Genomic DNA, 17,939 nt, shown 5'->3' with positions numbered 1-17,939 from the left:
AAGAGCACTCTGAAGCAGGTTTTCATTCAGGATGTCTCTGTAGATTGCTGCATTCATCACTCCCTCTATCATGACTAGTTCTCCGGTTCCTGCTGCTGAAAAACATCCCCACAGCATGATGCTGCCACCACCATGCTTCACTGTAGGGATGGTATTAGCCTGGTGATGAGCAGTACCTGGTATTCTCCAAACGTAACGACTGGCATTCACTCCAAAGAGTTCAGTTTTAGTCTCATCAGACCAGAGAACTTGGTTTCTTATGGTCTGAGAGTCCTTAAGATGCCTTTCGACAAATTCCAGGCTTCCGTCTAGCCACTCTTTTATACAGGCCTGATTGGTGGATTGCTGCCTCTCTTCACTGAAGAATGCTGGAGCTCAGACAGAGTGACCATTGGGTTATTGATCACCTCCCTGGCGAAGGTCCTTCTCCCCTGATCACTCAGCTTAGATGGCCGGCCAGCTCTAGGAAGAGTCCTGGTGGTTCCAAACATCTTCAACTTACGAATGAGGCAGGCCACTGTGCTCATTGAAACTTTCAGAACAGCAAAAAAATTTGTGTAACCTTACCCAGCCTTGTGCCTCAACACCATCTTGTCTCAAAGGTCTAAAGACAATTCCTTTGTCTTTATGCTTGGTTTGTGCTTTGACATGCACTATTAACCCTGGGACCTTATATAGACAGGTGTATGTATTTTCAAATCATGTCCAATCAACTGAATTTACCACAGGTGAACTCCAATTAAGCTGCTGAAACATCTGAAGAATATTCAGTGGACACAGAATGTACCTGAGCTCAATTTAGAGCTTCACGGCAAAGGCTGTATCTATGTATATGTCATTTTTAGCTTTTTTTTTTTTTTTAATAAATTTGCAACAATTTCAAAAAATCTTTTTACACATTGTCAATATAGGCTATTGTGTGTGGAATTTGAGGAAATTAATTTAATCCATTTAGAAATAAGGCTGTAAAAAAATGTGGAAAAAATGGATGAATGTATGAATACTTTTTGGATGCACTGTACATATATATATATATATTTATATTTCAAAGGGTGTTAAAATATATCATCAATGTACATGTTATTTACTAATGTGTACCTTCAGGCACTAATACATACCCTGTTGGCTTAAATAAAGTAAAATGGTGTAATAGTAGTAGTAGGGGTAGTAGAAAAATAGTTTTTTAGCCTTTTTTTCAGTATTGTTTTATGGAAGTTTTTGTTTCTTCTTTTCTCCAGAAAGACATTTTGTTAGCTAAACAATCACTATATAGTAAATCAACAGTACAATGCATTGCAGACATTGTACTTTAATCCCTAAAAGCTTGACTCTTTTCAAACATGTGAAAAATAGTATATGGCCCTAAGCTCATTAAGGCAAATGTAATTCTCACATTACTAATTCATTCAAACAAACCATAACCAGAAAAAAAACACACAGTAAAACATGTCCATGTGTCAGCTATTTAAATATATTATCTCTTAAACATACAAAAATAGGTTGCTAATAATTCATATTTCCTTTGTGTAGAGTAAAAATCTTGGCAGGTCAGGTATTAATCTCCAACAGGAGCCTAACCGATGGAGGATTTCCGAAATAATAATAAAAACACCAACAACAACAACAAATCCTTATTGTTGATTCCTGACATGTTTTATTTACAGGTTTGCAGGAGAATTTTTTTTCTAAACTGGAATGCTCCGCTTGCACCAGTTTCTGGACAACAAACAATGGGCTGCATACCAATATTACCTCCTGTTTCATTTCATTTGCAGTCCACACGGACCTGTCAGATATATAAAAGACCTGGCCCACAATAGGCCACTAATTCATTCGTTTATTTGCTTTGCATTTAGTGTTGACTTATTCTGATCCCTGCTTTGTAATCACAAAGCTATATTACAGTATGTGTATGCCATATTAAATCTAACTATAATAAATGAAAACCTATAGTAGATTTAAACTAAGCTTTTCACTCATCATAGCACACATGCTGCAGATGATTTGACAATAAAAGTAATTTGATTTGAATAATTGTTTGAGCACTCAAAAATGACATTGGATGCTTGTTCAAGCTAATTATTTGAAATAACAATAGAATTCTTCTTTTTTTGGAACAACTTAAATTGTTTTATGTTCAATATACTTAAATTTGCAAAAAAAAAAAAAAAAAAAACTGCAAAAAACAAAACAAAACAAAAAACAGTTAATCTAATCGATTTGTGTTGGTACAACATGTAGGAATTGTGTGGAACCCAGCAGTTTTTACAGTGTGTGTGTTCAGAATTCTGAGAGTTCTGATTACTCTATATGCAGCAAGAAATAAAGAGGTAGGAGGTGAGATTGAGATTGAGAACTTAGTGTGCCTTTTTTGGCAAAAGAAAAAACTGTTCTATTAAAAAAAATATTTTAAAAATCAATTTAGACTAATTGCACAAAGAAATATTTAAGTAAAACGTGATTACCTTATTCATCAGCAATAATGGCTGAAATTACATTCCAGAGAAAGTATTTATGACATATACAGTACATTCTGCACCTGGTCAAGAGTTTTAAGTAAGATAAACGAGTTCTTAGAAATTCTCGGTTTCTCTGGATAGTTATGTGTTTGAGTAAAATGACATTTATCTGACCTAAACTTTATTGTGTTTTAGGATATCAACAATGGTAATAACAGTATTCCTGAACATTGACTGGTTTATTGTGTGTGCCATGGTTGATAACAATATAAAACAAATGAAAATCATATTCAGTTGAAGTCAGAATATTTAGACCAATTTTAATAATTTTTTTTCTTTTTTTAATATTTTCAAAATGATGTTTAACAGAGCAAGGAAATTTTCACAGTATGTCTGATAATATTTTTTCTTCTAGAGAAAGTCTTATTTGTTTTATTTCGGCTAGAATAAAAGCTGTTTTTAATATTTAAAAAAAAAATTCATTTATGGTCAAATTTATTAACCCCTTTAAGGTGTGTGTGTGTGTATATATATATATATATATATATATATATATATTTTTTTTTTTTTTTTTTTCCGTTAGTCTACTGAACAAAGCATTGTCATACAATAACTTGCCTAATTACTAATTACTGCCTAGTTAACCTAATTAACCTGGTTAAGCCTTTAAATATTACTTTAAGCTGTATAGAATTGTCTTGAAAAATATCTAGTAAAATATTATTTACTGTCATCATGGCAAAGATCAAATAAATCAGTTATTAGAAATGAGTTATTAAAACTATTATATTTAGAAATGTGTTGAAAAAATATCTCCGTTAAACAGAAATGGGGAAAAAATAAACAGGTGGGCTAATAATTCTGACTTTAACTCTATATGAACTCTATATTGTTGTGCAAAAATATAAATAAATTTTAAAAAATTTGTGCCATAATCCTGATTTCTAATTACACTAAAATGAAAATATATGTTTCAATATTCTGAAAAAAAAAAAAAAAGGATAGAGGGTGTTAGGATTCTGCCACTTTGGTTTTTGTTTTGGTTGCGTCCAGACATTGGTGTGGTCCGTTCTTCGTACCTCGTTTAAATGATCTAAGATTATTATACAGATCCTCGATCTTTTAATCTTGATAACTGATCTCTGGCTAATTTGGTTCTTCAAACAAGTAGCGAATCAGACTAAATTGTCAGGATGAACTGATCTGAGATTGCTGTTTGTGTTGTGAAGGACCGATCTATCGATCCTCGAAGTCATGATCAGCTATGCAACGATTGGCTGACGGCACAGCAGCGTAATGACATCATCTGATTAATATTCAATTGTCCATGTGAGCAAAATGATATAAAATTCGTAGTAAACGTTTTGTTAAATATGAATGGCAATAACTTTCCACATTTAATGTAGGCTACAGGCTTTACACTTTCATGTGTCAAGAGGATTTATTAATTTATTTAGTTTTACATTTTAGATCAGATTTTCTTTACTGTAGTACCCAAGTTTCTTAATTGGCGTATGAGATTTAAATGAATTTTGCATCAAAAAAGCATTTTGAAATCGGTAAAGGCATCTTCAACTTTTGCAAAGCATCAAATCTCCGGCATATTAGCTGTCAAAACATGTATGTTGACTGCATAAATTATTAATCCTTTATAAAACAAACAAACAAACAAACAAACAAACAAACAAACAAACAAACAAACAAACAAACAAAAAAACTGTATAAAACTGTGCATGTCTATTATCTTACAGAGATTGTACTAAAGCTGGATCAGTAGTTTAAATAGTATGCATTTGTATCTAAAAAGTCCATATTAATAAATTTTCTCTTTGATCCCTTTGTGGAGAACCACCCAGTTTTGTACTTTTATTTACTATGTTTTATTTATATATATTTTTAACCTTCTATGTTTATAAACACAAATATTATTAATTATTTAATATCAAATATTATTCATTATTATGAATTATAAATGTGTATATATTTAAGCCTTTTTAAACTTTTTTTTCCCAAGTGTATTTAATCTATAGGTTACTATTGGACGAAGATATCAGAATTCGGTACATACTTTCAGTACTACTTTTGCTTGAAATGAGCCGATCTATTCCTGTTTATATAAAATGAGCCTGCTCCCAAGCAGACTTGAGCTACCTGACCTGTTGCTATGACAACAACTCTCGCATGAGTTTTGAAGAACGAAACGATCCTGGATTGTTTAAAATCTTCAATAAATAAATCCAGCTTATTGAGTAATCCACGTATGAAGAACGGACTCCTGATGTGTGTTGTTTGTTCATGGCACAGTGTTCCTTCTCACTATTGTGTCAAGTGCTCTCCTGTCTATTGTCTACTTCCACTCTCCTTGTTATTCAATTATTAGTTTATAATGTTCACCTGTTTGTTTGTCAATTTGCTTGTTTATAGCTTTCTTTTGTCTGATCTCCTGTGCCAGTTTGTCATATGCCGTTTATCACCTTCTCCTGTCATGTCCAGCCCTGCACTTCCCTACCAGACCATGACTTTTTGGTATAATTTCCCCCTCGGGGTTGTTTTAGTTTCATTTTATTTTATTATTCAAAAAACTCATTTTGCTCCTTAAGTCATTAAATAAAAACAATTTAAATGCAATACTTTTTTTCTTTTAACATTATACCCAAACATATACAAATCCTGACAAATTTAGCGTTTCCAATCAGTCTCCTAATTTGATTTAATTTAATTTAATTTAATTTAATTTTTTCATAACTATAATTTAGCCTTAATATTAGCCTAAATATGCTAATGATTTGAGTCTAAATACTGTGGCTGTATCCTTTCAAAGGGTGGTAAAATGTATCATTAAGGTACACTTTATCTACTAATGTGTACCTTCAGGCACTAATATGCACCCTATTGGCTTAAATAAGGTAAAATGGTGTACTTTTTTGAAAAATGAACCACCCTGTTACAGCTTTTGTTCCCTTTTCTTAACTGAATGTACACTGATACAGTAAAATAGCGACATAATAAATGCCAAAGTAAATACAATAATCTTTTTCATCAGCCTTGGACAAAATAATAACACCATGTGCATGAACAGTATTTCAAAAAGCAAGGCTACAAACACACAAAGGGTCATAATTACTTATATTTATGTTGAATTGTGTAGCCCTTTACAGTGCTATTCAACGTAAGGATTTGCATTCCCATTTAAGATAATAGGAACTTAATGATTAAGGCTATGTTTTAGTGTCTGTTATATAGAGGAAAAAATAAAGACATTGCATTTCTAGTGCCAAGCTTAGAGTGGAGGGTTTAGACATTGAGAGGAGAATGATGGATACTTACATTAAAAAAAAAGGAAAAAAGCATCTTAAAAAGCTCTCAAAATGTTGTAAATGTATGTACGCAGAATGATTTAATGATCACCATCAAGCAGGAAGCACTCAATTGTGGTTTCAAACAGACCACAAATACTGCAGCTCAAGCACACACACTTACTATTATGAAAAATGTTGAGAAATTCAAAAAAAAAAAATAATAATAGAGAACACTTAAGAATGACCAGTTTCTATGAATTTTACTCGATATGTGTTTGATTAAAATGTTAATAGTTTGTTACGTTTGTTCCAAATTCAAAATAAAGATATTGGAAATGTATTTTTTTTTTTTATTAAAACAATTGTTAAAAATAAATGTTTTCATCAAACACTGGTATTGTTGCCTAAATTTTTTTTTTTTGTAAATGTCATACATTTAATGTTATTTTGTCCAATTATAATTTAATGTTTTGAAAGACAATGTGTTTTGTTTTGTTTTTTAGAAGAAAAAGAAGAAATGACATCAATAGTTTGCGCATTACTACAAATCCAAATTTAATTTAATGTAATTATATTTTGTATTTAATATTTTTTTTATTTTATTTGAACCTTAACTTTGATTTAATTTAATTTAATGAGCTAATAAACTGGAAATAAATCAGTTTTTGTTTTACCTGAGACAGACAGGAAGTCATCAACGGAAGTGATGTCATCGACTGCCTCAGTCAGGATGCGCACTTGCTTCTCCCACTGGTCTTTAAAGACATCCATGTTATCCTGAGCAACCTTGCTTTGAGGACGAGCTGCCAAGGTCAGGGCTGCATTGATTACCTGTATGAAAAACAATATACCATTGTGAAGGTAAATATTCTAAAGTAACTAAAGAGTCAAAGTGCTGATAAATACATGTTTTTAATATTTATTTATTTATAAATTATTATTATATATTAAATAAAGAATAAATAATTTATGATTATTTATTTTTTAATAGGCCGTTCATTCCGCTGTGGCAACCCCTGATTAATAAAGGGACTATGCCAAAAAGAAAATGAATGAATTAATGAATTAATGAACCTAAACTTAAACTGTAAGCATGTTTCATATCAATAGTACACATAATTTATATCCCTTATAGTTGTTGAAATGTCATTTATATATATATTAATATATAACATTCATGATATGAAAATGTCATATTATCATATCATGATATGAAAGCAGTTCATCCAAAAATGAAATGTGTCATAATTTACTCTCCCCCACTTGTTACAAGCCTGTATGATTTTTTTTTTATTTGAACACAAAAATCATCATAAATAAAATGAATTTTATTTAATAAATGAATCTGCTCTTCAGTGTTTGAACTCTCAGTAATGATTAAATCACACTGAACTGAGCTAAACTGAACTGAACTGAACTTAAACACTAAAAACTGAACTACACTGTTCCAGTTACTATGACCATTTATGTGAAGCTGCTTTGACACAATCTACATTGTAAAAGCGCTATACAAATAAAGCTGAATTGAATTGAATTGAATAAAATAAGACATTTTGAAGAATGTTGAAAAGCAGCAAGCACTGACCTCCATGGTATTTATTTATTTATTTCATTTTATTTTTTCTACTGTGGATGTCAATGGTTACAAGTCTCCAAAATTCATCAGAATATCTTTGTTTGCCTTCAACAGAAGCGAAAAAGTCAAAAAAGTTTATTATTATTATTTTTTTTTTCATTCAGCTGATCTCCGGGTCTAGCAGGAGCACATAGCTTAGCACAGATCACTTAATCTCATTAGACCATTAGCACCTCACTCAAAAAATGACCAAAGAGTGTCAATAATTTTCCAATTTAAAGCAGATTCTTTACCAATAGAAGATGAAAAGTTGCTGATACGACTAGAAATACTGGCTGTAGCAGGAACAATGACATTACGTAGTGCTTACCTCATTGGTCATTTTTGAGAGAGATGCTAACAGTCTAATCCGATTCAATGATTTATGCTAATATAAGCTACACCGTAAAAAATGATATAATCAACTAGGTATAACAGCATAGGTTTTTGTTTCATTGTAACCTATTAAACTAAGTTAACCATGCTCAAACTTAAGTTTATAAGTTATGCAAGCTGTTTTAAGTCAGTTTAACAGAATATAAGTTCAATGGACTCATAAGGTTTAATTGATTCAGCTTAAAAATTAAAGCAACCAAGATTTTTCAGTGTATGCTAAAAGGACTCAATTCAGACCCGACTTAATGGAACAAAATATGGTAAAAAAGTGTGAAGTATGAAGTAAAAAGAGGATATATGTATATATTTAAAGGATGAGTGATCCCTTTTTATTTAAACAAGACAGATTTTATTTTAAAACTGATTATTAAAATAACACAAGTTAGTGCTCACACATTTCCCCTTCTCTTGATATAAAACTAGTACGGCTACATTATGAATTATCATATGATATAACATAACCCAAGATTTTTTTTTTCCTGTCCCCAGTGGATTTTACCTCTGACTGATTCCTTCCATTTTTTTCCAGCGGGTTGCAAAAGCAATTTCATGTAGACTCCGAATCGCTAAAAAAATGTAATGCGAGTCATATTTAATACATGTGACAGATCTGAATATGTACCCGGCTATGCTCTTCTCCATCATTTGAAGAATAACTACCGTCACCGTCAATAAAACAAATGTACACAAACATCTCTTCTTAAGGAATCTCTGTGCTTTGGGTGGCTGATTAAGCCATAATGTTAGTTGTGGCAGACAAATGGTGCTATATGGAGTAAATAGAGTGTTCGCAAATAAGGTACATTATAGTAACTAAGTGACAAATTGGTATTTGTCAACAGCACATAAAACTGCTGCAAAAGGTTGTAGAAAACTGGATGGATAGCAGAAGGTTCTGGCCTTTTTACCTGAGGACACAGGCTATCGATCTGTGTAGCAGCCATGCGCACTAACTTCACCCCCTCCTCATTGTTGGAGATGGAACAGGCGAGGTTGGCCACCTGAAAAACACAGAAAGAATGATGTTGGTGAGCAATCGGGTTATTTTGTATGTCTAGATTTAAGTGTAAAGTGACCTTGGGGTTCCGGTTGCCCGCTTTTCTGTAAATCAAGCAGGTTAGACTAACATTCGGACGGAAGCACATAAAGCTCTCAAGCAGAGTGCGCACATACACAAACGTGTGGTCCTTTTTCCCTGTTCATGTTTGAAGCTATCAGTGCTGTGTGCATTGGATAAGGATTTAATGCTTGGCTTGAGAAGGCAATGTCAGGGCAAAATATGTACAGAGAGTTAGAGCTCATTCAAGTGTTAGATTGGTATTTGTTATTTCCCAGCGTGAAGAACATGATTTGTGGGTCCCTCGTCCCCTGCGCTCCCCCGGCCCAAAATCATCCCGCCTTGGTCTCTCTTTTACTATTTTTAAAAATAGCATCTATTTGAATAATTGACATCACACACAGTGTAATTTGAATTTTTAGCGGCCGGTCTCCTGGACGAAGGATAGCGGTGTGTTCACTCGAGCTATATAAGCTCCCATTGCGAAAACACAATTACCCCAAAAATGTCAGCGGACACAGAGAGGGGTCCTAATTGGAGGTTGCCATTACTCGGTTATTCACTCATATGAACTAATGTCAAATTTTAAATCCAAAACTGCCAGCACAAAGCACATTGGTGGAAAAAAACAGAGCTCATTAATGAACTTCAAGTTCACATGTAAATCATTAGGGCAGTTTACCAGGATTAAAGGGAGAAGGAAGGAAGGAAGGAAGGAAGGAAGGAGGGAAGGAATGAAGAAAGGAAGGACGGAAGGAAGGAAGGAAGTTGGAAAGGAAGGAAAAGAAAGCAAGGAATAAAGAAAGAAAGAAAGAAAGAAAGAAAGAAAGAAAGAAAGAAAGAAAGAAAAACAAAACAAGGAAATGTAAGGATGGAAGGAAAAAGAAGAAAGGAAAAGAAAGAATGAAAAATTAAATAAGAGAAAGAAAAGGAGAAAAAGAACAGACTAGAAAAAAATCCCACCACAAAGCACAAACCGGGGGTCATTAATGAATTTCACGTTCACATGTGATTCATTGGGGCAGTTGGATTAAAGAAACAAAGAAGAAAGGAAAAAAGGAAGGAAGGAAGGAATGAAGGACGGAAGAAAGGAAGGAAATTGGAAAGGAAGGAAAAGAAAGCAAGGGAGGAAAGAAGGAAAAAAGGAAGGAAAGAACAAATGAAAAAAAGGAAAAGAAAAAAAAGAAAAAGGAGGGAGGAGAAGGAGAAATGAAGGAAGTAAGAAAAAAGTAAGGAAGTAAAATAATGAAAGAAAGTGGAAAAAAAAGAATGAAGAAGGAAAGGAAGTAAAAGATAGAAAAAGAAACAAGAACAATGAAGGATAGAAGGAAAAAGAAGGGAACGAAAAGAAAGAATGAAAAATGAATGAAGTAAATGAGAGAAAGATAATGAAAGGATTGAAAAGAAAGTAAGAAAGAAAGAGGGAATGAAAGAGGGAATGAAGGAAGGAAAATAAAGAAAAAGAAGGCAAGGAAGTGGAGGAGGATGCAAGGAAAACAAAACAAAGAAAAAGAAGGATGGAAGGAAAGAAGGAAGAAAGGAAAAGAAAGAAGGAAAAGTTAAAGAAGGAAAAAAAGAAAAAGAAGGGAGGGGAAGGAAGGGAAGGAGGAAGAAAAGAATGAAGGAAGGAATAAAGAAAGAAAAGAAAGTATGGAAGGTAAGAGTGAAGGAAAAAAAAGGAAAAATAAGTAAGAAAAACAAAGAAAGAAGGAAGGAAAAAAAGAAAAGGAAGGGGGATGTAAGGAAAGGAGGAAGGGAGTGAAAGAAAGAAAGAAGGAAAGAAAGAAAGAAAGAAAGAAAAGAATGAAAGAAAAGAAAGAAAGAAAGTTAGTTAGTAATTAAACTAGCAGATGGCTCCTCTATGCGCAATACTTCCTTGTCTAATTTTTGCTTGCCTGCAGCCCTCAGGTTACCCATCATGCAGTGCATCTGGCAACACCGGTTCGGTGCCTACACGTGAATACATGTGTGCGACAAGAAAAGGTCTCTCCCTCTCTCGCTTGTGCTTGTTCGCTTCCATCATCAGGAAAGCATCTGCACAAGGAGCGGCGGCCAGATTGGATGCTAAAAACCTGGCTCCCTTCTTCCTCCCCTCCTGCCAAAATGTCGGATCTGACAGAAAACAGCGGAATATTGCTCAGAAAGTTTATAATTTGGTGACTCGTCAGACCCGGATGAAAGGCGCTAATAGGCGTGTCAGTCCTGTTTTGATAACAATCCAGAATTGGTGTTCCAAGCATCTCGTCCTCTGCTGGTAAATCAGATTACACAGCAGCCGCGAGTGAGGATTTTGACGGCGCTAAAGTGACATATGCCTGCTGGCAAATGCAATACCACTGAAGCCATATCAGCAGGCTCCTCTTTTTCTTCTTCTTCTTTTTTTTTAAGGTAAATCAGGGTAAATCAAATCTGTGTTAGAAGATTCTTGCTTACGGCCTTTTTTCTCCTGTTTACCCCTGACAGCTCTGAATACTTTGATGGATCGGTTTTGTGCCTAAGTTTGCACTAGCATGTGTGTGTGTGTATTAAGAGTAAAACGCTTGAGGATCACAAGTGATGATGCACATACCCGATGGGGAGTGGGGTGGTGGTGATGATATTCATTGATGCATTTTGAATCTTTCAGAAAATGGTGTAGGATTGATTCAAAACATTTCACTAGATCATTCTATTCAGTTTGTGTTAGGACAACATAAAGTTAATTAAACTTATTAACGTTTGCAAATTGAAGTTGATTGAAGATAAAACAAAAGAAAGTTTTTTTTTTTTTTTAGTTAAAAAAAAGTTATTCCAAATATTAACCTGAGAAAAGAAAGAATGAAATTTTAAAACAGGAAAAAAAAAAAGAAAAAGGAGGGAGGGGAAAGGAGGGAGGAAGGAAGTTAAAGAAAGAAATAAAGAAAGAAAGGGAGGTAGGTAGGGAGAGAAGAAGGAAGGAAGGAAGAAAGAAAGAAAGAAAGAAAGAAAGAATAAGTGAGGAAAAGGGAGGATAGAGGGAAATAAGGAAAAGAAAGAGTGAAAATGTTAGAGAATAAAAAGAAATAAAGAAAAAGAGAAGGAAGGAAGGAAAAAGAAAGAAAGAAAGAAAGAAAGAAAGAAAGAAAGAAAGAAAGAAAGGATAGATGGAAGGAAGGAAGGAAGGAAGGAAGGAACTAAAAGAGAATGAAAAATTAAGGAAGGAAAAAAAGAAATAAAAAGGAGTGAAGGGAAGGGAGTGAGTAAAGAAAGAAAGAAAGAAAGAAAGAAAGAAAGAAAGAAGGAAGGTAGGAAGGAAAAAATAAGTGAGGAAAAGGGAGGATGGAGGGAAATAAGGAAAAGAAAGAATGAAAATGTTAGGGAAGAAAAAGAAATAAAGAAAAAAGGGAAGGAAGGAAAAAGAAAAAGGAAAGAAAGAAAAAAAAGAAAGAAAGGATAGATGGAAGAAAGGAAGGAAAGAAGGAAGGAAGGAAGGAAGGAAGGAAGGAAGGAAGGAAGGAAGGAAGAAAGGAAGGAAGGAAGGAAGGAAGGAAGGAAAAGAAAGAATGAAAAAATAAGGAAGGAAAAAAGAAATAAAAAGGAGTGAAGGGAAGGAAGTGAGCAAAGAAAGAAAGGAAGAAAGAAAGAAAGAAAGAAAGAAAGAAAGAAAGAAAGAAAGAAAGAAAGAAAGAAAGAAAGAAAGAAAGAAAGAAAGAAAGAAAGAAAGAAGGAAGGAAGGGGAAAAGTTCCTCCAGCCTTAAAGTTCATTTACTTAATTATTTTAACTCTTTAAATTTTTACTGAATCCTTTAACAACTTTTACTTGTTCCAAACCTGTTTGACTTTCTTTCTTCCGTTGAACACTAAAGAAGGTGTTTTGAAGAAAGCTGGAAACCTGTAACCATTGACTTCAAAAATATCTGTTTGTCTAAATAAGGAAGTCTATGGTTAGAGGTTTTTAGTTTATAAAGAAACTAATAAAGGTTTACAACCACAGGGTGAATAAACAATGAGTACATTTTGGGTGAAAAAATCTCTTTAAAGGTAAAACACTTTAATAAGTATACACATTTTTTCCTAACAGGAGGCATATTGCTACCCTAACCATATCACACTGCAACCCAAGACCAGTTATTCACTGAAGCTAAGCAGGGCTGAGCCTGGTCAGTACCTGGATGGGAGACCACATGGAAAAACCTGTGGTCTGTGTAAGTCCTAATGCTCCAGTAAAGTGGAGGGGACACTATACTGTCAGTGAGCAGCGTCTGTCGAATGAGACGTTAAACTGAGGTCCTGACTTAAAAATGTATGCCACTTCTCGAAAACAGAAGGGGTGTAACCACAATGTCCTGGCCAAATTCTCTCCAATGTGTCCTCACCCATCATGGCCTCCCAATCAAATCCCATCTACAGAGTTGGCTCTGTCACTGTCTCTTCACTCCACCAATAGCTGGTGTGTGGTCAGCGCTTTGGTGCTGTTGTCCTGTGGCTGCCGTTGTATCATCCAAGGGGATGAAGAGACCAACCCCCACCCCCCACCCCTCATGATTATGGCTACACATGATAAATGCACTATAATAGCAATAAATACACATTAAATTACTTAGAGGAACGATATTTTTTATTTATTTTTTGGTGTTGCAATCACTTCTGTATTAATCCTTTTCCAATTGTCAGGTCCACCTTGTGTCCTACAGGTAGAGTCGGGCCAGAGTGGAAGTGGGCACCAATTCTACCATCTTTCAGCTGAAGAAGCAGCAGCATAAAGGACCGGATGGGAAGGTAGGGGGTTGTTTTATGCACCAGGCTGGCAGTGTGGGACTCACAGCGTTTGCAGGAAATAATATCCTGTCATGTAGTTGGAGCGTTGCTTCCTTTGGTCCTCACTAGTCCTTCATGGTCTGAACACACAGTCAAACCAGCAGCAGCTCTTGGACGGCAGCCAGAACCGGCCGATGCTCCAGCACTCAATTCTCCGAGCTGGATCCCAGCCAAGACACAGTGTCCGGCCAAAAATACTAATTGCAATTATCTAAAGAACCACTCCTCCTTTGTGAGTCCTTTTTATTTTCTCAAAGAGAAAGGCCCCTGATAGGTAGCCAAGGATGTCAAAATAATATTCATGAGTTTCATGCTAGGTTCAGGCAAGCGTGTGTGTGTGTGTGTCCATGTGCATGTTAGATTAGTTAAGAGAAAAAGACAGCATCGTATCCACTTTGTCTCTCTCACGGGCCATTATTTGTTGCCTAGTTAGACCTTTATAAAAGAACTATTGATTTCAGAGTGTTTCATTTTAACGTCCACAGCCACCGAGTATCAAGTCTTATCTTTGAAGAGTTCTTAGTAAAAGACAGAAATAAAACCAAGACCAAAGAACGAGCATATCAGAACGGTAAACTCTTTTTTGACGTGACATAACAAAAATGAATGTAATTAGTCTTGTCATCATTTAAAATGCAGTACATGCTTAAACATTTGTGTCTTTCATAAACCTTTTGTTATACAAAGTACTGTGTTATTATATTTCTGAGGCACATCTCAAAGTGTGACTGTTTCGAGCGTAGTTCAATTAATTACAGCTTTTATGAAGTGAAATCGTAAAATCATTAATAAATACCTCAGACCTACTTTTAAAAGTGACTAAATGTCAATCTGTTTTTTTTTACCCATATATTTCTAACAACAAAAGAACTTGATACATTTTGTCACTGAAAACCATGTCTGATGTGACACAATATGCACATTTCATACTGCCAGTTTCAAGGAAAACTTGGATTAGTTGTAGGACATTTAGGATGATGTGACTAAAGCTCGATGTAAAGGCCGTGCAAGCCTGATCTTACGAGGAAGCATTATTTTATGTTTTGTTCGTCTAGTAGCTAATTTGTACACATTTGTACAGTTCAGTTGTATGAAAATGCACAAAACCCCACCCCTAAATCCAACCGCCATTGGGAGATGAGCAAATTGTACTGAAGTGTATGAACGAGACTAAATCAAAAAAATAAAATTAAAAAAAGGTACAAATTACTGTGAGATATTGTTGGGTGTGCGCCTGTCAATTCATTGGCTCAGAATTGTCATATATCTAACTTTTTGGGGTCCACTATTAATATGTTAAGTTTAGCTGTAATTCTTATATTCATTAAAAATGACCAACAAGTCATGGAAGGAAATTCTTTTTTTTTTTTTTATAATTATTCACAATATTATTGAAATAAATATTCATTTAAAACAGCACTATATAAAGATAAGGGAGCAACAATGAATATATAAATTGTTCTTATGCTATTTTTTAATCATTAATTGTTATTTTTCTTAATTGTTGCTATGTCACAGGACATTTTATGGTAACGTTTAGTAAAAAGTGAAAAAAAAAAAGTTAATTCTTAAAAATATCTAAAACAACAGTTGCTATAACAAAGACCATGGTCTCTAGCATCTGCCGCTAGAACTTTTGAGGTCAGAGGAGTGAGGTTTACCTGCATAGCACTTCGTTAGCTGGCCTCTGTTTTACTTAACCTTTAAACCTCACTCCCATCCCGGACGAGCCCCGACATATAACCCACCAGTTCTATTACACCCAAGCTATGCTGAGCTGGGATAAGACCGTTGATGCTTTACATGGAAGTCGGTTGCTCTATCAAGGAGGCTAAAGACCAATACCACTAGTGTCTAATATTAGAGCACCTATTGAGATCAGAGGAGTGAGGTTTACCTGCAGAGCACTTTGCTAGCTGGCCTCCATAACACTCACCTATCCCGGAAGAGCCCCCACATATATAATTACTGGTTCTACTACACCCCAGCTACTCTGAGCTGGGATCGAACCGGCTAATTCTTTTAATGGGAGTTGGTTCCTCAAACACGGAGGCTAAAGACCATGGCCTCTATCGTCTGTTGCTAGAGCACCTATTGAGGAGAGAGGAGTGATGTTTACCTGCATAGCACTTAGCTAGTTGGCCTCCATTACACTCACCTATCCCTGACGAGACCCCACATGTAACCCAACGGTCCAACTACACCCAACCGGCGGAGCAATTCTTTGTATGGGGGTCGGTTGCTTTAACACGGAAGCTGAAGACCATGGCCTCTAGCATCTGTGTCTAGAGCACCTTTTCAGATCAGAGGAATGAGGTTTACCTGCATAGCACTTCGCTTGCTGGCCTCGGTTACACTCACCCCCCTAAACCTCAGTCCCATCTCAGACTAGCCCCCACATATAACCCACTGGTCCTACTGCACCCAACTCGTGCTGAACCTGCATTGAACTGGCGATTTTTTGCAGGGAAGTCGGTTGCTCTAACAATGAGTATAAAGACTATGACCTATAGCTTCTGTCGAGAGTGCACCTATTGAGGTCAAAGGAGTGAGGTTTACCTGCGTAGCACTTCGCTAGCTGGCCTCTGCTTTATAAAAATCTTAAAAGGAAAAGCATTTTTATTCCCTATCTGTCAACTACCCATATGCCCACACAAAAATAAGAGAGCTATTTGGTATTGGGCCACAATTTGTGATCCTTCAAATTATTTGCACATCATAAAAGCAAGCCCTATTTGTTCCATTTACTGTAGGTTTCAACCCAAAGTATGATGGCAGGTCACTACATGATGGAACATAGTCAGTGCCTTCTCGCTTTCTGAACATTAAATCAGCACTTCAGACATCTCGGCACTTCTTACTAGAACAATTCCTGTCAAGAAATATGACTGGTTTATTGTATTTCCATCTAGAAAGGGAAACACTGAATGAGTGGTTCTCGTCTGCAGGCTGCTAACAGAATCAGAGAGAAAGAGAGAGGAAGTTGATGTCAGAAGAGAGTCAGTTAGGAGCGGGGCACAAGGAGGTGTTAGCCTGAGAGCTTCCACCTATTCCCTAACCGTACCCTGGTCAGAGTGCAAATAAATCAGCCTGTCAGCATGGATGAAGCAGAACGCTCCACTGGGGGGGAAACAAACACAGGTCGCTAAGCGTGACCATGCAGGAGCAAGCTACAAACCTCAACAGCGAAAATCTCAGATGTTTGAAACCTGATGACCCCTGACGTGTCTGTAGGGAGAGTTGGCAGGGCTTAGACAAGTTTACAAATTGATTTAAATGCAAAGTTACAGGAAAACCGCAAAAAGAGCTGGCATGATGTCAGAGTTGTGACCATGAGGTTAGCATACGTGGTGTGTAGCACGTTTTGCAGTAGTCGTCATGATGCGAGTTGGTTTTGCATCAATTTATTGCTGTTCTGATTTCTTTCCGATTGAAATTTTATTTAAAATTTAATTATTCAGAATGCGCTCTGTGGTGCGGCAGAAATATGAACTGTGTTGACATGATCTATGATCTATGTTGGCATGGTGCTGCGTGGTGCGGCGCATTTAGTGTGTCACCCCCTTTGAGATGGTCTTGCTGCGGACAGTTACTACCCTTTTTGCATCCTTGTTGAAACTCACACTGCTAGCGATCGAAGATTTATGTTAATTTGGCAAGCTGAGCACATTCTGTACTGTATGAGACACTGAGGAGATTGATTGACAATGGTCTACAGCCAATCTTGACGCAGAACACAATGTGCTGTAAAAAAAAAAAAAAAAAAAACGAAACTGCGAGACCGTGAAAGGTAAACCGCAATATAGCAAGAGACCACTGTAAATACAATTTTAGCATGAAATAGATTAAATTTGTCAAGCAAATTTGCTCCGCTAGACAGTAAATTGCACCAAGTTGCTTGACTTGAATGTAAATCTCATACTGTACATTGGAATACTGCTGACTAGACACTTATTTTGAAAAATATCACAAGATTTTTGAGAATGTGACTGCACAATAAAGGGATAGTTCACCCAAAAATGAAAATGCACTCATTCTTGTGTGGTTTCAAAGATTTAAGTGTTTTTTTTTTCTTCTGTTGAACAAAAAAGAAGATATTTTGAAGAAAGATGAAAACCTGTAACAACGTACTTCCATAGTAGGCAAAATAAACACTATGGGAGTCAATAGCTACAGCTTCCCAGCGTTCATCATCTTCTTTTGTCTTCAGCAGAAGAAAGAAAGTTAAATAGGTTTTAAATGAGGAAACCGGAGCACCCGGAGGAAACCCACACGAACGCATGGCGAACATGCAAACTCCACACAGAAACGCCAACTGAGCCGAGGCTCGAACCAGT

General features: G+C 35.6%; 1 protein-coding gene across 6 annotated transcripts in view; it reads right to left on the bottom strand.

Moving 5' to 3' along the window:
- Window positions 1-17,939, bottom strand: part of ctnna2 (catenin (cadherin-associated protein), alpha 2) — a 782,625-nt gene that overhangs the window by 48,270 nt on the left and 716,416 nt on the right. For all 6 annotated transcript variants that reach the window (XR_015475854.1, XM_087236212.1, NM_001159372.1 and 3 more), the window contains 2 exon segments: window positions 8,678-8,770; window positions 6,433-6,589 (listed from right to left, as the gene is read on the bottom strand). Coding sequence is in view for 5 of the 6 variants with exons in the window: in XM_087236212.1 (XP_087092338.1) it covers window positions 6,433-6,589; window positions 8,678-8,770 (250 nt within the window). In the remaining variant the exon portion in view is untranslated.

This window comes from Danio rerio, chromosome 1, assembly GCF_052040795.2.
Source record: "Danio rerio strain M-AB ecotype USA chromosome 1, GRCz13ab, whole genome shotgun sequence".
Lineage (NCBI taxonomy): Eukaryota > Metazoa > Chordata > Actinopteri > Cypriniformes > Danionidae > Danio > Danio rerio.
This window is presented reverse-complemented; position numbering and strand designations above follow the sequence as displayed.